Source organism: Lepisma saccharinum, chromosome 15 (genome assembly GCF_977018435.1).
Source record: "Lepisma saccharinum chromosome 15, izLepSacc3.1, whole genome shotgun sequence".
NCBI lineage: Eukaryota > Metazoa > Arthropoda > Insecta > Zygentoma > Lepismatidae > Lepisma > Lepisma saccharinum.
In genome coordinates, this window is record NC_139243.1 from 41,807,415 (window position 1) to 41,829,318 (window position 21,904).

General features: G+C 36.9%; 1 protein-coding gene across 2 annotated transcripts in view; it reads right to left on the reverse strand.

Moving 5' to 3' along the window:
• Nucleotides 1-21,904, reverse strand: part of LOC145999689 (uncharacterized) — a 278,774-nt gene that overhangs the window by 49,457 nt on the left and 207,413 nt on the right. For both annotated transcript variants that reach the window (XM_083136905.1, XM_083136904.1), the window contains exons 12-17: nucleotides 18,088-18,235; nucleotides 15,947-16,025; nucleotides 9,519-9,624; nucleotides 4,634-4,831; nucleotides 3,758-3,861; nucleotides 3-603 (exon numbers count right to left, since the gene is read on the reverse strand). In XM_083136905.1, the coding sequence (XP_082993031.1) occupies nucleotides 3-603; nucleotides 3,758-3,861; nucleotides 4,634-4,831; nucleotides 9,519-9,624; nucleotides 15,947-16,025; nucleotides 18,088-18,235 (1,236 nt within the window). The remainder of the gene's footprint in view (nucleotides 1-2; nucleotides 604-3,757; nucleotides 3,862-4,633; nucleotides 4,832-9,518; nucleotides 9,625-15,946; nucleotides 16,026-18,087; nucleotides 18,236-21,904) is intronic.

The window sequence follows — 21,904 nt, forward strand, 5'->3', positions numbered from 1 at the left end:
ACCATTGGTTAACTGAAGATATGTCTCCTGCAACCAGTTCATTCTTCTAGCCAACAATTTCATCAAACGAACGGCATGCTCCTTCTTCTTATTGGAGACTTCTGTCCACTTCTTCAGTGAAGCCATTTCTTCAACGAAGCGATGCTCTACAACTTCTTGAAAGGGGAAAAGCAACTCTCCATCCACATCCTTTCCTACATGAAAGTGCAATGCAGCAATCATCTCCAACAATCTGCAGCGCTGAGCCTCTAATTTATTCAACCAATCAAGAACAGTATTTCCATCTTCACTGAATTCAGACTCCTTAACCTCTATAAAGTCACGTGCAATGCTTCCATATGCCTTGAGATCCTTGAATAAGGGGTTAGAAGATGCTTCAGTTCTTACCTTACTCTGCACTGACTTAACAATAGTGATTGCACTCTCGACGCTAAGTGTGTCTTCTCTCACATAATCCCGTATATACTCCTGTGTTTGAACAAAGCTCTTCGCTGAAGGACATGGAGTAACATGGTTTATTTCTTGCAGTATGTTATATATCCTTCCTGCTATTTCTGCTAATCTTGATCTGCAGCTATTCAAGAACAACTGCAGGAAAGTATTCTGGAAAATAATAACAACACATTGCGTAAATGTAAAATTTATACACAAACATTACAACTCATTGAGGTATCCCTATTTCCAAATCTACAGGGTGTCCCAAAAGTCTCATTACCATTACAATCAAACAAATCTGAAACCACATGACATAGAGCAGGGCATTTTTTTTTTAAAATGTTCTACAGCACAAAACGTTTTGTTGTTGTTGTTGTCATTAGTTCATTGGTATTCATTTTTGTTCTGCAGATTGGAAAATGATGACACCCCAGGAGAAGGTCCAATGTGTGCTGTAGTACGTGTACTGTGCAACAACACTTTCGGCGTCAACAAGGAAGATATCCTCTCTGGTAACCGCAAGATAATTGTGTGGTGCGCTCTGATGCACAATAAGGTGATATGCCTATTTCTCTTTATGGAGGCCAGCATCAAAGGTATAATTTATTGCAATATGCTTGAACAATATCTAGTACCCCACAGGGGGAGTTACAGGTATCCATTATTTTCCAACAAGGTGGAGCAACCCCACATTGGTCTCATGATGTTTGAGATATTCTGGATAGACATTTGCCTGGGAGATGGATAGGCTGTGCTGGACCAATCGCCTGGCCCCCACACTCTCCTGATATTACCCCCTTGGATTCTTTTCCCTTGGCCGCAAGTCAAGGATAGTGTATACCAAACCCCTGTTCTAGACCTTGTTACACTTCACAGCAGGATCATTTCACTTGTACAAGCAGTTGATGTTGATATGCTGCAAATTATGCAGCGTGTGTGGGTAGAAGTGGAATATCACCTTACCTTCCCATCCCGAGTAACACACGTTGAGATGCACTGACGTACAAAAATAAATTAAAATTAAGAAAGAAAAAAGCTGTAGAAAACTTTGCAAAAAACACCCTGCTCTATAATTTACTCTGATAAGCTTACTTTTAATTTTTCCGAGCAAATTTTCTTGAGGTACAGATGACTGACGAACCCACCAGATGAGTGGCAAAATCGATAGCAAAGAAAATTTGCTTGGAAAAATGAAATGTAAACTTGTCAGAGTAAATTACTTATCTCCGCATATCCACCAAACAGATATCTTTAGATATTCTGCTCTACGTTATGTGGTTTCATAGTTATGTTTGACTGTAATGGTAATGAGATTTTTGGGACACAATGAAATCATTTGTTTAGCATGTACTAAGGTTACATCTCACCCCCCTCCCCCCATAAGCTCATTGATCTGCCAATGGTGTGCATGAATCAGCACCAGCCCGTTTATTTTTTTTATTGCCTCTATCTGGGTCAGAAATTTTGCTCATAAGTCAGTAGCATTTAGGCAAGAGCCTAAACCAGTGATCCACCCATTTTTTTTCTTTCTGCAACTTGGTCAGGAATGAGAACAAATATCTGATAAGACTTTTGTTCAACAACTGCATTGGTACCACTCCACTACCTGTTCGTCTGTGCCAGTGTTTTGTCTTGTGGCTCCAGAGCAATGACTCATCCATCGTAAAGGGAAGAAAAATGGCATTGTTTTGTATCTTGCCTAATAAAACACAAGCACCAGACACACAGTGACAAGTTAAAAGACAAGCTATTTTTTTCTCATTTTGCCTTCTGATAAACATCTTGAACACACAGAATAGTGCAGGAAGGAAATGAACACGATGTTTATAATAAATCGTGAATTATTAAACTTGGAGGGGAGACAAAAAAAAACACCTTATTTACAGGAAAACTATTGGTGGAAGGGGTGTTTGCACTCCGCAACACTGCTAAATCCAACAATAAATCGTGGATTACTATAAATAAATGTAAATAACAATAAGTGGCGTGCTCAGAGGAGGGGTTGATGGGGGTCATAACCCCTCTTTGGCAAAGTATTTCTACAAAAAAAAAAGTCCAAGCTAGGAAAAGATGCAAAATGAGGGCTATTAAAAAGTACACGTAATACTCCTCCCCCATGCTTTCAAAAATCCTTGGAACATCACTGATAACAATTCCCCACATTGTGACGTCAAAAAATGCATAATTTAACAAAGCTTCTTTTCAGTTCACTTTATGAAGTTGGGCTGATCGGGACTGGACACACATGCAGCTAAAGTGGGATCTGATTCATTCTACATGTCTCCACTGTGAACTGAATCCACGACACTTTGATTGCCATATATAAAGATGCTTGATGTCCGACTATAAATGACCCCCCCCCCTCCAATTACCCAATACTTCTAAAACTAGCAACTAATTACCACTTTACAGAGTAAATGAAGATCCCACACAATCAGAAGCATAAATTGAACCTAATAAGCGGCAGATAAAAGCAGTCATCCACTGTCTCTAAACTCGAAAGTGGGTCAAGTTAATCTGCCACTAATTTTCACAGCAGGTCTTGATTTTTTCCCCTTAGAAATTCATAATCATACTTCTTTACCGTTGTTGTATTATTATTATTTACACAATATACCTCCTGAAAGTCGATTATGAAGTTGTTTCTTACTGACACTTGAGTTTCACCCCTCCCCTATGCTTTTCCGTTTTTTACATTCCCGCATTTTACATTCTTTTTATTTACAGGTACCTGAAAAACGTAAAATCGGGGTTACACTGTAATTATATTCAGGTGTATGGAGATCCATAGGCATGTTGCATCTTCTAATTAATTTTCTTCCTTGTATATGAGAAACATATCTGCATATATGATGAGTTTGACTCAGAGATGCTGCATAATTTGCCTTTCAAAATGTTTCAAAACCAGATTGGCTAGGAATGGAGATAAATGCATTGCCCATAGCTAATCCTGTTGTCAGTCTATAGATATTTTGCTTGAATTGGCAGTTCTTCATATCTAAGCCCAGTTTGAGATAACAATGACTTATTCTATGAACAAAGGTTCTAATTTAGAAAACAGTAAGTACATGCCAAAACTGGACTTCACTACTTAGTGAAATAATGGCATGGGGTGGTAGTTATGCCTTATCTAGAATAAAATCCCCCAAGGGAAAATAAAAAAAATAGAATGACCCAGAGAAACATGGAAAAGGGAGAGTATGTGCAGATGCAGAGAACAGCTGGGAAAAAGTGAAGGTGATGATCAAAACTAAATATGATGGAGAAGTTTCCTGAAGGCAGGAAATGCTTCGTAAAGGAAAAAGGTTAATGATATACCTACTTCTTTTTTCTCAGCATCAACCATGTTCTTTGCAATCACTAGCCTCAGTGCAAAATATGCACAACAATTATCTTCTAGCTGTTTGAATTTAGTTCTTGCTGAACCTGAAAACAAGGTTGTTGAATTTTAAATTCTATAAAACAATGACAAGCACAAAATACAGGGTTAATCATAAAATGGTAAAAAGGAAATTGATACAAAAATAGCATTGTGATGCTTAATTAGTCTTACTTTGCTCAAATGACAGAAAAAAAAAGAAACAAAAAAGATGAATCATGAGATTTACCAGTTACTTGTTTAGAAGAGTATGGAAGCATAGTTAGAGATTATTACTTTCATTGGTAATTAGTATTACACAGGTAACAAATGCTATTAAATGCAAGGCCATGAAATTAGGCAGGTGGCAGAAGTTCGTGCTGTTGCCACATCCGAGCACAACCTCATGTGTTCAAAGGTTTAAGAGGATGAAATATATTGTTGTAGAGTTCGTCTTTGTAATTTATGTGATACAAACAGACAGTATTTGTTCAAAAGGACAAGGATGACAACTGCTTGAACTAGGCAAAGCAGCCCTGTTGACATTGTCACACAGTGTGCAGAAACCAGCGACTTTTGTATCACTCTTCCTTTGCTTTTCCCATATATGGCACCAGCTCAATTTCGCCAAACCACCTATTTTCAAGGCTGTGCGTTTAGTGTAGCATTACTTTAGTTTATTCATCTTGATGAATTAGGAACTTCATGGTGCTAAATTTCTATGAAAACAGTGAATACATTCTTGCATTTTACTAATCTGAAAAATGTAAAATCAAACTACTACAGTGTATCAAAAATACACATAAAATCAGCAAATAAGCCCTATTTGTAAGAACTTACCAAAGAGAACAGTGAGGGGATCCACGAAAGTACTTGGTATTCCTTGCTCATCTATCAGCCAATCGAGAAGGTTATCCTGACCACCAGCGTTAACCAATCCATCATCTTCCATAATTGCTATTACACCAAGAACATGTCCTATTCTCCTGTGCAATAAACCAGGGGCAATGATATTCGCAAAGAAACATACTTTCACATCTGCAAATAGTAATGGTTTAAGTAATTTCTTACTCCATTTAGAAAACAAAAAAAAAATATTGAATAGTTATAACATAATACCATATATACAGAATATTTAATGGCATAACATACATAAAAAATTCTTTTAAGACAGTCTTTTCATTATGGTCACAACGTCCCCTTGACACAAAACAGCTGTCCTGCAGAGAGCAAACGATCTTCTCACAGGACCCAAAATTTCCTTCAATAATTAGATCTTCACCCCAAGACCAGTGTTAGGGTGGTCTCGCTATGACCTCTTGATCCTTCTTCTGACTCAAGAGGTGCTGCAGTAAACATACATTTCGCACGAAGCAGGTGGTCAATTACTGGTAATGAACTTATTGTAGCGTTCCAGGATTTAAAAAAATTATAACAACATTTAATTTTGGAGCAAATATCTCACACTTTGCCCCTGACCCCAAGGAAGGGGAAAAATTCAAAGGATTGGTTGTTCCCGTATTAGTAGGCAGCTGTACAGATGTAAACACAGACAGCTCAGGCTCCTTTCCCAACGCAGCTGAGTCTTCGGCGAGCACTTGAAACAAGAAACACGCTTTTCGTAAACTACTAGCTGCAGACGATGGGTCGGAGGCCATGCCTTTTCCTGGATAAGTGGCGGATATGGAAGATTTTACCCCGAGACACCTCCTTACATAAACTAAAAGGTAGAGACGATTCCCTGGATATACTGACATTTCTGTGACATGAGTATTTACGAAGGGAAATTCCCACACATCATGACATTAACTGTGAGTAATTGAAATATCCGGAGTTAAAAGTGGCCATAGCAAATTTACTGCAGTGTGGCTTAAACCTGTGCAAACAATTTTAATTTTTCCCATGACCTGTGTTTGGTCATGCAAACCCCGTAGAAGTTCACTAGTGCATACACGACACCCTCATTGTGGGTGTAGTCAAGAGTAAGTAGCCAATGGGAGAAGAGGACAATCCACCCTTCGGACAATGCTCATGGCAAACTTTGCATTTGTGAAGAGAGTTTTTCAATGCAGTTTTCACAACAGTTCTCTAAAGGACGTCTTCGATTAATTTTATACCCAATGACATGTAGTGTGTGCTCTATTTAGTTTCCACAACGGTGAAGCAGAAACATGTGCAACTTTTATGGAAGTATTATGTGCTTCATCCTCTTATTATTGTTCTCCTTAATTGTTAGTCAAACTCTCTTGAACTAGCATTCCGAGTGTCGTGAACTTTAGTTAGAACTGTCAGTTCTTGCCCAACCGGTGTTGGGTGGGTCTTGTGCACAGCGATACTCAGCTGTCACAGGCAACAACAGGTAATGTCAACAGCATGTATGTAAGTGGTTAAAGCATTAAACACATATATCCATGAATTTGCTACATTGTTCTGATTTCTGATTTTCTCTTGTGCTAAATTTATGGATGACGTGTTTTCTAAGACCAAATAATTATAGGATTTAACCGCCTATTTCCTTTGGCTGAACTCAGGACTGTCCGAGCCCTAAAACCTTCCCTTTTGGCTACTAATGATTTTGTAAATGTACTTCAAGCCTCTGTAAATGAACATCCATGCCTGCCTAATTCAGTATCAATACCTGATACACTTGTATTTATACTTATCTCCCAGTAGACTTTTTTTTCCTTTCCTGATGAAAGCTTCATGGAAAATCTTAGATAGACAGAAAAACAATAGTATGCTTGTCAATGGTAGCCAACACAGTGTGTTTCATAAGCCATGCAACACTGATCACATGCCTAAAACCTAGGAGAGATACATGAAAAATGTAGATTGAACTACATAACATATTCATTTTCTTCAAGCATTTGACTCAGTAACTACACAACTTAATTACTGCATGTTTAAAGAAATCTAATGTTTTCAATAATCTAATAATATAAGTAAATATGACCTTACATAATACCAAAGAGAGCTGTGGTGGTTTAGTTGGTAGCGCATCTGACTCCCATGCAGGAGACCCAGGTTTGATTCCAGGGATGGGTAATCTAAGGTTGGAATTCTTCCGGCCTTGTTCCCACATAAAGCAGCTCTGGGGCTCACCCGGCCTCAAATCAATGGGTACCTGGGGGACTACCCTGAGGGGTAAAGGTGGCCAGAGTGTGGTGCTGATCAAATCACCTCCAAAATGGCCGAGTTCGAGAATGTGTGGGGCTCTACTCCCACATCCCCTAAATGTGCCTTCATGGCATGATGCTACATGCACGGGGAACTTTGCCTTTACCTTACAAAATACAACAGGCAGAGTAAAAATAAATAAAGATCTGAATGAGAAATTTGAGATTAACACAGGCGTAAAATGAGAACACCCCTTATGAGCAGTTTTATTTAGTCTAGTCATGGAAGCTATAATTCAGAAGCTGGAAATTAGAGGAAGCATTTCAACAAGGTTAAAACAGATCTGTGTATACACAGATGATGATATAATCACAGCAAGAACTAAGCAATCAATGGTGGATTCCCTTGTGAAACTTAACTAGGAGGCAATGAAATATGGATTAGTAGATTGGGCCTGTATCAAATGGAAACAATTCAATTGAAGAAGAGATTAAGGAAAATGATTCAAGCTGTAAATGGAACATACTATGCAAATAAAAACATATTCCATTCTACATTAGCTTCCAGGAAAACAAAATTAAAACTAGGGATGGGATAGATTAATTGGTACTCTATCGGTATTGGTCGTTATAGGCATATCGGTGTACTGGTTTATAAGAAAAATTCCCGATTATTTTATCGATCTGATGTAGTGCAAAATTCTACAATTTAGTTGTAATTTTTATGGATCATCTCCATACTCCACTTTTTAAAAAAGTAAATGTCTACATATGCAACTTCTTTTGCACTGCAGTCACCTTGAAACACATACTTATTAAGGTCACCTTGAAACACATACTTATTAAGGATATCAATAAACCATTCAGATCTTCAAGAACCATTTGGAATTTTATAGTGGATCGGCAGAATATCAATTATTGGTATCGCCGCTAAATTTTATATCGGTACTTTATTGGTATCTGCCCATCCCTAATTAAAACTCTATCAATCTATAAGACCTGTAGTTGTGAAACCTGGGTACTCAAAATCAAAAAAGACATAACTCACAAACTGATTATATTTAAAAGAAAAATATTAGAGAAAATATGTGGCCCATAGAGACAATATAATGGCATATGGCGAGCAAAAACAAATGAAAGTATGGATGGATATATTAATAATATATAAGAAGATACATCAAAGCTCAAAGATTGAGTTGGTTAGGTGACTTTGAAAGATGCCCAAAGAAAGAATTGTAAAGGAATACATAACTGGAGGGAGACCTATTGCTACAAGATCACAACGAAGACCCAAGACCAGATGGACAGACAATGTTTGAAGTGACATAAGATGAGTGAAGATTCTATTGAACAGAGATGGGGGAAGAATGTAATTGAGCAGGCCAAAGTCTGTAAAGAGCTTTAGTACTTTAGAAGAAGAAGATATGATTTATTTGCACTTATCTCCTACTTGAGTTTTGTCTGCTGAAAGTTTCATGGAAAAGCTAAATCATGGACAGAACAACAAAAGTATGCTTTAAGCACAGTTGCAGCTTTTAACATGTAGGCTGCAGCATCAGAATACAAAACAAGCACCTTTTGATCCTGCATGCCCATCGGTAACATCACTTTTAAGACCGCCATTCATAAAAATGTGCAACTGTTGCATGATTTGTATGTTCCAGCACTTCAGAACACAAGAGGAATAGCTTGGAAGGAGCTTCTGGATCAAGTTTCTCAACAATAACATTTAGCTATGTAGCGTCCCAACAGATCAATCGTTTCATCCACAGCAATCCCTAAGTTGGAGTCACCTATCGGTCTCTGTAAAAATCCCAGAGTCTCCTGGTAGCATAAATCCAGATAGTTCTTGTGTATTCTGGATTCGTCAGGCACATGCTGGCTACAATACTTTTCCAAAAAAGAATGTTTATAATCTGGCATTTGGAGTTTATACCACAGTATATTTGCAGCCACCATTGCACGGCACATATCTTTGAAAAACACTTCTTGCAGATCAGGTACTTTGATTCATTTTTGTGAAAAAGAATTTGTTTCTTGGAAGAGACTAACTGCTTCTTTCTTACTGTAAAGCAATACGTGTGTGTTGTCCCAACTGCAACTTCATGGAACATCCTATCTTTTTGTCACAAACTTGACACGTTACTACTTTTCCATCGGTGCTGAAGGCATTGTCTATTGCCATGCACGAGCTTAATATTTCAGCAATTGCAGAAGCGACAAGAGCCATTGCCAAAACAAACACACCTATTCAGTGCTAACATCTCCCAATCAACTCTAATATCTAAAGAAAAACAGCAGCAATAAACTGGAGGCTCTAGTATCAGAGTATTGTTTACATTTGAGCTACTCTACCTACTACAAGCAACGAAGCATTCACTTGCAGCTTTCACATTTGGTGCAATTGTCAAATTTCCGACTGCATGGAAGCAAAGAGAATTTTTGTAAATTTCGAAAAAAATTGTAAAAAAAAGCATCTACAGAAAGAACAATCAAACGAAAATACATAGCTACTTTTGTACTTTTTGTACAATGGAACATATTGTGTAACTCGCTATGTACAGGAAAATAGCTTTCTTGTCCATCAATGCATGCAATATATATCTTACCTTCAGGTAACTTCTTGAATAAGGCGTTCAGAATCTTTTCTTCCATGTCTGCCACTATTTTTCTTTCTCCAGTTGAGTCCTTTCTCTCTATAAATTTACTTAATATCTGAAAAAAAGGCAATGATTTAATTAATTTATTTCTGCAAGTGTGCATCATTCCCCCCACCCCATGCACTGTCACTCAAACTAAACTCATAGTTAAGTCCATGCACATTATAATTTAAGGCTCAATGACATAAACAACAGTACAAAACATTATATCCCTACCAAAAGGATGTGTGGATTTCAAACCTCATGAATTTTACACAATCATAGCTAACAAATGTTGTTGGTCCCAGCAGGAAGAAAAACTAACCTTTAATCATATTTTTTGACCTTTAGTGAATGGAGGCTTTCAATCTTGCTGCTATGTATTAAAAAAAATTTGAATGGAGGCTTTCAATCTTGCTGCTATGTATTAAAAAAAAAATGAATGGAGGCTTTCAATCTTGCTGCTATGTATTAAAAAAAATTAACTCAATAAGTAATTGTCAGAGATGATTTTTTGGGGGGAAATGAGATAGCTTTTAGCGGAAATGAAATTTATACATTGTACCTCCAACGAGGAAGAAGAATACCACAATTTTACAAAGAAATTGGTGTTTCGCACATCCCTGAGCCACTACAATACACCAAACTGAATGAAAAATGTAGTATGTAGCAGTGGTACATTCCTACAACCATGCAAAGTTGGACTGAAAATATGGTGATACTTCTTGGGGAAAAATAACGATCAATAAGAAAATCAGTGTTGCCACCTTATGGGAAAAAAATCTGGAAATGGCATCCAGCGTTGGCCCTATGGACACTGGATGGACCAAATTTGGAGGAAAGCATGACAAAAGACCACTCTCTGAGGACATGTAATGCCCATCCCTCAATATTGAAAAAAAAAGAGAAAGAAAATATGCAAAATTCTTGAGAAGCATAATTTTCTGGAAATTTTAAAAATTGGAAGTTTTTCACAGGACCCCTAATTGTTGCACATTGTGAACAAGTGCCTTTGTTTTCATAATTACATATAAAAGTAAAATATATCGGTAAAAAGCGGGGCTTGAAAATAGTCCATTTATAAATTTTAGTGATGTGACGAAGCTGAAAATTTACAAATGTCGATATAGGCTACTCACCGATATTTTCTGGAACCAATACCGATGCCAATATTTAACCAATACAGAAGATTATTCAGCAGAAATAGAATATTATTTTCAGCATGACAAAAATAAATTTGCTACATAAATTTCTATTGCATATTATATACAGTATACACAAATATATTCACAGAGATTTAACATTAGTACACAAGCAGTTCTTTGAAATGCAAAATGAATTCCTCCTCTAAATATTGGAAATTTAATGCTGGCAGATTCAACTTCAGAAACACGAGTCTTTGAATCACTTCTGGAAGTAACCAACTTCTTCTCTGTCTAGCAAAACTGAGCACTCATGCACTGAATACTGATGCAGCAGGTGTACCCAAGTATTTTCTCACATCAGGGAGATGCATTATCTCCATTGCTCTAATTTTGCTTTAGAATATGCTGTTAGGAAGGTAAAAGAAAGTAATGAAGGACTAAAATTAAATAGTCTGACTCAGTTGTTAGCAAATGCAGATGATGTAGACTTACTAGGGGATGATATAAATACAATTAAGAATAATAATACTAAAAAAAAAATCAAAGCAACTAAAGAGATAGGTTTGCAAGTTAGCAAAGACAAAACTAAATATATGCTTACAGGTAGAAACCAAGTGTTACATAATAATAAAAATTTAATTATTGATAATAACTTGTTTGAATCAGTTTCTAAATTCAAGTACTTAGGAGTAAACAAATGAAAATGATATTAAAAAGAAAATAAAAAGCAGACTTATTTCAAGAAATACTTTTATCTTTTTGTATAATATCTAACAAACTAAAAGTTAAAATATACAAAACAGTAATTTTGCCTAGTGGCCGCGGTGGCTCAGTCGGTAACGCGTCTGACTATTATGCTCAAGGTCCCGGGTTCGATCCCCGGCCGGTTCAAATCTGGGAACTTTTCTAACGTTGGAAGTGGCCCCGGCGCCCACCCAGCGTCGAATAACATGGGTACCTGGGGGAAATCCTAGGGGGTAAAGGCGGTCAAGGGCGTGATGCTGATCACATCACCCCCACTTACCACCGGATCAAGAAAGTGTGGGGCGTTACCCCCTATACACTTTCATGGCATGGTGCTATGCACAGAGGAACACTTTACCTTTTTTTAATTTTGCGTGGAGTATTATATGAATGTGATTGAAACTTGGTTCCTTACATTAAAAGGGGAACATGAATTAAGAGCATGTGAAAATAAAATCCTTAGGGAAATATTTGGACCTAAAAGGAATGAAGAGACAGGTGAGTGGAGAAGGCTACATAAATTAGAACTGTATAATTTGTATTCATGTGCAGATATTATTAGAATAATTAAATCAAGAAGACTTAGATGGACAGGCCTTGTGGCACGAATGGGAGAGGAAAGAAGAGTTTAAAGGACTTGTTGGGAAATCTGATGGTAAGAGACCTGTCGGAAGGCCAAGATGAAGTTGGATGGATAACGTTAAGATGGACCGAAAGGAAATCAGTAAGGATGGAAAAGATTGGATTGATCTTGCCCAGCATAGTGACAGATGGGAGGTTTGTGTTGCTGCAGCCATAAACCTTTTGGTTTAAGAAGGCTAGAGTGTTAGTTAGTCGAGCCACGTTTGGATACTCATTTTTAAATTTTCAATACAACAGCAGATCCTGGTCATGAGGAATAGTCTGTTCTATTTCTGATTTTGAGGTACATTGATCCTCTGAATGAGAGTTTGCAATAATTTTATCACAAAAACTCCACAATGACGAAGATCCATTAACCTAATTTTTAATAATCGTACAAAATTATATTAACTTATTACACGATGCCAATAAGTATGTTAATTTTGGCCATTATTCATACATCGGTAATCAGCTTCAACACATCGCTAATAAATTATATCCCATAATGTTGGTAGGGCGATAAAATAAACATTTTAAAACTGTGTTTCTTAATAATACGAAGAATGGATATATATTGTTATGTGATTTGAGTATGTTATATCTATGTATGAATACAACTGAACAAAAAAGAGATCGATCTGTAATATCACATGTAGTTTTGAAGAAATGACATGGTAATTGCTATCAGAAAATGCTGAAATAATTTCCATACAATGAGCAGCTTCTTCTCAATTCATCTTTTTACGTGGAAAATTGTCATTTTTTAAAAAAAAAACAATTGAAATTAGATTATCTCGAAAACTACTAATTTTCGGACGGGGTATCATATGGTCAAATTTATTGCAAATTGTCTCTACTTTAACCCCTTTCAGGGAATACATCTAATTACCAGTCACCCCGTGTATATATATATATATATATATATACAAATTCAATGGGATTTGGATTAATGGAAGTTAAAATTTTTTAATTTTCGCCTAATTCGCAGAGCAAAATTCATGCAGAATTCCCGGTGAGTGGCCATACCGATCATGCCACCAAAGATAAATGGCTCCTAGATTATACATATAAAATAGAAATGTAGTACAAGACAATGCTCACCTCCATATCATCAACAAAAATCAAGATATAAGAAGAAACTCCGAACCGTTAGGTTTTATCTAACAAAACGAGTGATTGTTGGCTAGTCATGATGTTCTTAAGATAACCATAGAACAATGACCAACTTTCACTTTATCCAGTGAGCATCAAGGGACAGCAACTTTTCCAAGTTTTGCTCACTGAGAACTCATTTCAATGCTACAAACCTTTTAAAAAGTGAAATTTTATCCCTGCAGGACGCAGCAAAAATTCATGACATTTATTTATTCTGTTGGATAATATACTGAAGTGATAATACTGGGGCCAAGCTGATACCCATGTTAGTGGTGTTGGTATTGAAAATATCAGTTTGTATTTATTTACCGATACAAGGTGATGCTTTTCTGGCATGGGGATCAACAAAAATGCCCTGACACTTCCATTTAATTATGAAAAAACTTTTAATTAGTGCAATTTTTAACCATAGGTATCAATGGAGACTTTGTAACAGTATCAGTGTGGTTAATAGTTTTTCTTGTATGTACGCATTGCTTGCATTATAGAATTATTTTCCTGTAGTTTACGGTTATTACAAGCATAAGAAAACAGTTTTTCTTTGTGACGTTTCAGAACACACGCTCCTTTCATCAGACATTTATTTTCATTTTGACTAAAGATACAGTTATAACAATGGTTAGTAATTTTTTTAAACAAAAACAATCTGTTATATAATGGATGTTGTCAATGTTACATTGTTGTAATATAGCAACTTAACTGTGAAATTTTTTGCATTATAGAATTATTAGACTATGTACTAATAATGAGGATATCAAAAATGAAGAAGAAAGGCTCTTTAATATAGCAAAAGAAAATGGCTTTCACACTAACAGAATAAACCACATCAAAAAACAAGTTGCAAGAAAACTAAAGGAAAAGAGAAATACAGACAAAGATGAAAATCTGTTGAAAAGAAATTTGTGTGCATTCCATTCCACAAGGGATTCTCACATAAAATTGCAAACATTTTTAGAAGTTTTAATTTCAAAATTGTTTTTAAATCACCAAGAAGTTTGGAATGTACATTTAATGAATTCAAAATGAGAAACTCTCTACCAGATGTGGAAACCACAGGAATATATAATATATGTTGTTCATGTTCAAAGGATTATGTAGAACAAACAACAAGGAAAATGGCAATAAAATGGCCCGAACACTATTTGGACATTATAAATCTAAACCCAAGAACAGGTTTGTCAGCTCACATCATCGAAGACAAACATTTGATTAAAAAGAGAAGGTTTTTTTTAAAAAAGATTGAGGGGAAACATAGAGTTGAATGTCTGGGAAGCTTCGTTCATTGCAGAAGAACACTGGAATAAATTAAATAATGAAAATGGTAACATAGATCCAGTATGGAGTTTTCTTTTTCACAAATGGAGTAAGCCACCATCTTTAAAATTTAATGTAACAGAAAACATCAAGAGACTTTGTGAAAACAATGATGAATTTGAATTACCTGATGATATTTGGGATTCATAATTTTTAAAAAATCTGAAATAAAAATAAAACAGACTGCTTTTTTCACAGTTAAGTTGCTATATTACAACAATGTAACATTGACAACATCCATTATATAACAGATTGTTTTTGTTTAAAAAAATTACTAACCATTGTTATAACTGTATCTTTAGTCAAAATGAAAATAAATGTCTGATGAAAGGAGTGTGTGTTCTCCTGAAACGTCACAAAGAAAAACTGTTTTCTTATGCTTGTAATAACCGTAAACTACAGGAAAATAATCAGTGTGGTTGATTTTGATTTTGTTATTTAGCGTTGCTTTTCTACCACTTTTGGCTAAGTGCGATGATGATGATGAGTGATGAAGGTACACTCACAAAGAACACCCATGCCCATTCTTGGATTCAAACTTGGGACTCCTGCTGTCTTAGCATGCTATGTTAACCACTATGACATGGAGATTGGCAGTATCAGTTGGAGGTGGTATCAGCCTAGCCCTAGATGATGATGATAACCCATGGTGCAACAGCCCTTGAGGCCTACCTATTCACTGGCAGCTTCAATCCCACCACATGCCTTCACGGAGATGGAAGATCATCCAATCAGTTATGGGGTGACGTGTGGTCAGCACAACAAACCTCCAGTCATTGTTGAAGGTTTCCATGACTGGGTTACACTACTCATTCATAGCTCACAAAATTCTTCACTGCGGTGGGTGCCACACGTTGCATACACAAGACGAAATATTAGGTGAAGGGTTGTTATGCTTTTTCCCCCAGCAGACCCGAAACAGGACACGTCCTGTAGCCCAAGGCCAAAGTCAACACCTTAGACTGAACAATCACAGTGCGAGACAGCCCTACATGATCCAATATGGAAAGAATATCATGCCAGCACAGATACCATGAGGGTGTCCTACGAAGACTGTTGCTACATCTCCTCAAGGTCTCTCTCATTTCTCTTCCATATGAGCTCATCAAACATTTCTTTTTGATTTCAATATATTGATTATTTCATATATTGCTTATTAAGCCAACTCTCTTAAAAAACAGAGAAGTTGAAACCATCATTAAGAAAAATCATTGCACAACCATGACTAACTCCAAAAAGTCTATTCTTTGAGAAATAAATTAAAAGCAGATCTGAAAACACTGTCATGGTTTATTGACAAAAGTTGAACAACGTCAATCACAGAGATTTACAAGGATGGAAAATTATTTAAAAAAATTAAAATGAAGCAAATAAAAACTTAATTTAAATTAAGACTCATAATGTTAATTATTATCTTACCTCAAGAGCTTCTTGTAGAAATTCCCGTCCACCTTTCAGTAATGGGAAGCTGTTGTCACTGAGCCAATATTTCATGCTTCTGAAACAGAAAGATGATTACTGAAAATGATGTACAAGATATGCAAGAACAATCTGACCAATGTGTCTTGCAATAAAGTAACTAATAATTAGGGCTGGGCTAATACCAATGCTGATGTATTGGTATTGGTTGATACCAGGGGTATCGGTATTGGTTGATACCAGAAGTATCAGTATCGGTATTGGAAAGTATCAGTTGATCTAAGTTCTTCTTGAAGATTCGCATAGCCACATTTGTAGCTGCAATGTAATTTGAAATTTTGGCAGATACCAATAAAGTACCAATATAAAATTTACCAATATCGACAACCACTATTCTACCAATCCGATATAAAATTCTGAATGGTCCTTGAACCTGGATGGTTCCTTGACCTCCTTAAAAATGTGTCTCTAGATAACTACAATGCAAAAGAAGTTGCATAATTAAACATTTACTTTTTTATAATACCCATAAAAATTATAACAAAATACCAGAATTTTGTACTAAATTATAAGATATTTATAGATATATCAGATTGGTAAAATAATCAGTAATATACTGATACATTGATATGCATATATCAGTAGATACTGATAAGAGTACAGATTAATCTGTCCCATCCCTGTAATACAGTATGGCGGGAAAAGAAGTATACCAAAAGTTCGCAACATTGTACACAGTCGGTAACAGCGGAGATGCAGGGAAGCAAAGAAGTATACAGAAATACATAGTTTTCTTTATTTGTTAGGTATAAATGTAACTTATAACGAACATGAAAACGTTAAGTGTATTAACACAGCTGAACAGACCAAAAGGCTAAGTTACTCTACATGTTCCAAACAACAAACATTTCTTGTAGCGACGCTGCAAATTGCTAAACATTGCTGAAGTTGTGTTCTGTGTACCTGAATGCAATACGTGCAGGATATTCAGCACCTGTTTCACACTAGGCCCATCACTATGGCCACTTCCATACAAGCTGAAATAATACTCGCTAATAATGTTCTCTACAAGCAACAGGCTTCAACTGAGGCTTTGCTTCAATGCGTCTCTGCTGCTACCGACTGTGTACAATGTTGTCAACTTTCGGTATACTTCCTTTAAAGTGCCCAAATAAGAGATAGATACCTAATAAGATACATCAGGTTAACAACTCCAGCATATCAACTCTGATAAACTTACTATTCATTTTTCCACGTAAGTTTTTTCGCCACTCATCTGGTGGCTTCGTCAGGCATGAACGGTCTTGCTGCAGCTAGCGTGGTTCCTTCTTCTTCCGCTTGCACTTGTGGCGGCACTAGTTGACGCAGCCCTTTCACTTTTTGTCGTTCTCGTGCGGGTGTAGTCTGTTGCTGCGCCTCGGGGTTTTGGCACTGCACAAGGTGGTTCCAGATCTTGTCGTCTACTTTCGCGAAGCGGTGTTTGTTTGCGTGCGCAGGCGGGCTTTTTTGCGAACGTTTGGGGTCTGTGCTTGGTTTCTTGTTGCAGGGGAGGAGCAGGTTGGGTGGGTGCTTGTTGCTGGAGAAGAGCAGGTTGGGTGAGTGTGCATATTCCTGATGGCGGGAATACAGGTTTTATTGAGGGCCCGGGTATTGGTGTTGAGGTCAGTGGGCACGGTCACTATTGCGTAGGTTTCTCTTGAAAACCTTTCTAGTGTGAATTTTGCTTGCATGATTATTTTTGAAGAGCCTATGCTGTGGTTTTCATCTATGAGTTGGCAAGAAAGGCCTGTTTTTCTCCTCCCAAGTCTGTGGTCAGCATCATGCTCCTTGAGCCTTTCATCAAGCTGGCTCTTTGTCATCCTTACATACTTGCCTCCACATGCGCCGGTCACCATGTAGATGCCACTTCTTGCATTGGGGTCGGTGTAATAACATTTGAACAGGAATGTGAACTTTCAGCTTAACAAAACATACATGCACGAACTGTTTGTGTTCCTCAATCGTTCTGGACTGGTCTCATTAACATAAGTTCAATAGTTTACTTGCTATAATTTTTTTTAACCCCTCAATTATTTGTGAAACACCCGTTACATTAAGAAATTTATATTACATTAGCTCATTCTTAAACAGACATTCGTTACCTGTAATTTTCCGAGAAGTAACTATCCATTTCCCAGACCACACTTGGCACCGACATGTCAATTCTCTTCCTCTTCAAATTCTCTCTCACAACAACACTGCACTCTCCTTCAGTTTGTTCATACTTGTCCCAGCCTTGATTTAAAACAACTGAAAATGAGCAAAAAAACTTAAATGAGCATACATTGCAACATAATTTTTATTGAGCAATTCCAGAGGTAACAGACTGAGACTTTAGAAACAGACATATTTGTATTCTATTTCTTTGTATTCCATTCGTGGAAACATATAACAAAAGAAATATAACCCAGGAAATACACTGCTCCACAAAACTTAAGGAACACCAAGGGAACAGAACAAAACAAACACAAAAACAGGGTTCACCCTGTGTACCATCTTGAAATGTTGCATCTGTATCTTATTGGTGTTCATAAGCCCTGATCAAGAGCATCCCAAACATGCTCGATAGGATTGAGATCTGGTGAGCATTGAGACCACTCAATAAGGGTGATGTCTTCCATTTCCAGGAATTCCGACACAATATGTGCACGGTGCGCGAGCATTGTCATCCATAAACAGGAACTCCGGACCAAATGCTCCACGGAAATCGAGAACTTATGAATGCAAAATGCTGTTTTTTCCCAATTTTGGATTGGGCTGAAGCCTCATCAACCCCTCTCTCTGCATACGCCAGTGTAGCGTGACAAAGCTTAAATAAACTTCAGACAATGATATGCAAAGAGATATTTTATTGTAATGTTATTCTCAAGATTTACAATATTCTCTAGTACTCTACTTGATCTCAAAATCCCTTGGTGTTCCTTAAGTTTTGTGGAGCAGTCTATTTAAATAGTACTCTGCCAGTGGAGCAGCGGTGGTCTAGTTGGTAAAGCGGGAGACTCACATTTTGATTCCAAGGGTGGGTGATCTAAGGTCAGAATCTTCTGACCTTGTCCCCACATTGAATGGCTCTGGGGTTCAGCCAGCCTCAAAGTAAATGGTCTGGAGGGCAAAACTGGCTGAGAGCATGGTGCTGATCACATCATCTCCAAAATAGCCAAGATCGAAGAATGTGTGGGATCCTACTCCCACATCCCACTATATATATTCCTCACGACATGGTAAAAAAGTACATGGGGAACTTTACCTTGCCAATTACCTTATTCTGTCAGCAGCACTATAGGCCAGTAAACAAGGGTTGATTTTGAGGTCCAATAAGGACAAAAAACAGGGAAAGCTGGAACAAATTTTATTATCTTCCTAAAAGAGTTCTTAACAACGTATTCATTTTGCACCCCTCTAGCACCCCGGATTTGGCCGCTTTTGGAAATATCTCGCTTGGAAAGCATTTTACAGCAAAAGAGACTATGACAAAAAATAATCTACATAAAATTCCCTACAAAAAATATTCTGTGCATTTTTCTTCTAGGAAGCACTATTATGATGCTAGAGAATAGAGTATTTTCACCTTTTTTTCCCTGCTCCATTGTGAAAGAGCGAAACTCTAGAAAATGCTTTTGCATGGTAGCTAGAGGCCATAGATATGCACAAGACCCGGAAAAACCCCATCTGCAAGGAGGCACGGCTACGATAATATGCAACACTGACGTCAAGCCCAGATGTTCGACATCGAGCAAGCAAACTTCATGTGACAGTTGTGCACAGGCATCGATGTCTGCCAGGATTTTCTATTACCCGGGTCTTAAGTATGGCCTTTATATTTCACTACGCATGGAAATATTTGAATTTCTGCTAGGCACAGGTGCCCTGGGGTTGTATAACCATTGGCGTGGCAAGTGGTGGGTGAAGTTGGCGACCACCCTGGGCCTCTCGTCCCATGAGGTTGATACAAAAAACGTAATAAATGGAAGTGAGAAAGATAGAAAAGGCTAATTTTTGTGGGCAATAAAATTAAAACCTTTTTTTTATCTGGCTTTATATTCTAGTTTAACATTATAATTTGACACCCAGCGTCGAATGACATGGGTACCTGGGGGAAACCCTTGGGGGTAAAGGCGGTCAGGGGCGTGATGCTGATCACATCACCATCACTCACGACCGGATCAAGAAAGTGTGGTGCGTTACCCCCACACGCCCTATACGCCTTCATGGCATGGTGCTAAGCACAGGTGAGCACTTTACTTTTTTTTTTTTTACATCAAATCAGAGGCAGGCGGGAGATCTAAGCCTAAGGGGCCCCGAAAAAGTCAAAATAATTCTCATTTCCCATGTGAATTTGCTTGGACATTTTTATCCATTTATTATTTTCTTGAATTAAAAGTGCTTTGTCTTGGCTTTCCTTCTGTCTCGTGACCTTGTGTAGCCTACCCGATTTTAATATGTTAATGATAAAGCACCTCAAACTGCCACGGAGCAAAGTATGGGGCATTTCAATGCTTCCAGTGTTTTAAACTGAAGAAGGGTATGGATAAATATTAGCAGTTCATTCTTCCTTCCTACCTACAACTTCAGATGCAGCTATTGCCCTCTGTAACGGGCACGAAGATGATTTATCTTCAGAATTTCCTGATCAAGTTCTAAGTTTCAGGAATGTGCTTAAATCTGAAATCTTTGCTTTCGCAAAGTTTCTTCTCCTTGATAGCTCTACTCTAGCTTCCAGTGTTCTCTGTATCCTGTACCGCCTTCTGTTGGTTTCCTACTCTTCAAGTAACAACCATTAAAAAAGAACTATCTTTCTCAAAATTGAAACTTAGGGAAAACTTATGGAAGGTAGTGTCGAATGGTATGATCCAGCCCAAATTTAGCAGACTCAGTAATCTCACTCTTGAACGAGAAAGGGCAAGATCTAATGTAAGTGTCTATCGCTGCCCAGAAGCCAGCTTTCTGTTGAGCAAGGTGGTTTCATTTAAATCAAGATATAAATTGGTGAATTCTATTTTAAAACATCACTTGTTGAAATCACTTTAAATAAAATTACAGAATAATGTACATAAGAAATTTGTAGATATCAGAATCACTTTTTGTGAAAGTATATTAATCTCGGAATCATTTAATGGAGTTTATTATGCTCTAAAAAAGGAAATAAAAGAAACAAAACATATGTACTGATGGTGAAGCTCATATGAAAGTAAATGTAATATGTCATCTGAATAAACACTTCAATTTCCCTTGATTTAAAATTCAATAATTTTTATAAGCAAAAATAGAATAATATACTAATCATGTTAAACCGAAAATAGTGTCATTTTCATTAAACTGTAAATAAATATGGCAGTTGATATTTGGCTAACTATCATTAAAAACACTAAAATTCTGCTACAAAGACTGTAAAAATTATATTAAGTTAAAATTATAAAGTAAATCCAGAATTTATTATTTTCACTGCAAGAAAAGTTACTGAAATTATAATAGTTTCATTAACACACTCAACAAACATTCTCATATTAGGTTCATTGTGTTCAGTTCCAGAACAGAAATGTTTACATGTAATTTGTTACAGTGGAACCCCGATTTTACGTTCCCGGATTTTACATTTTCCCACATTATACATTCAATCTTGATGGTCCCAACATAGCAAAATGTTATAAAATTTTCCTCGGTTTTACATTTTCCCGTATTTTAAGTTTCTTCAGTCTGGTTCCCTGAAAAACGTAAAATCGAGGTTCTACTGTATTTGCTTTAATCAAACTGTTCAAATATTTTACAGGGCAGTTTATGAGGAAAAGCCTTTTTAATAAAAAATATGTCTATGTGTACCGTTCCAAAAAAGATTGATTTAAATAAAAAAAATATAAAAAAATTATAAATAAAAATCATTATTTTTATACACCCAGCTGTTAAAAGGGGTGGGGGAGGGGA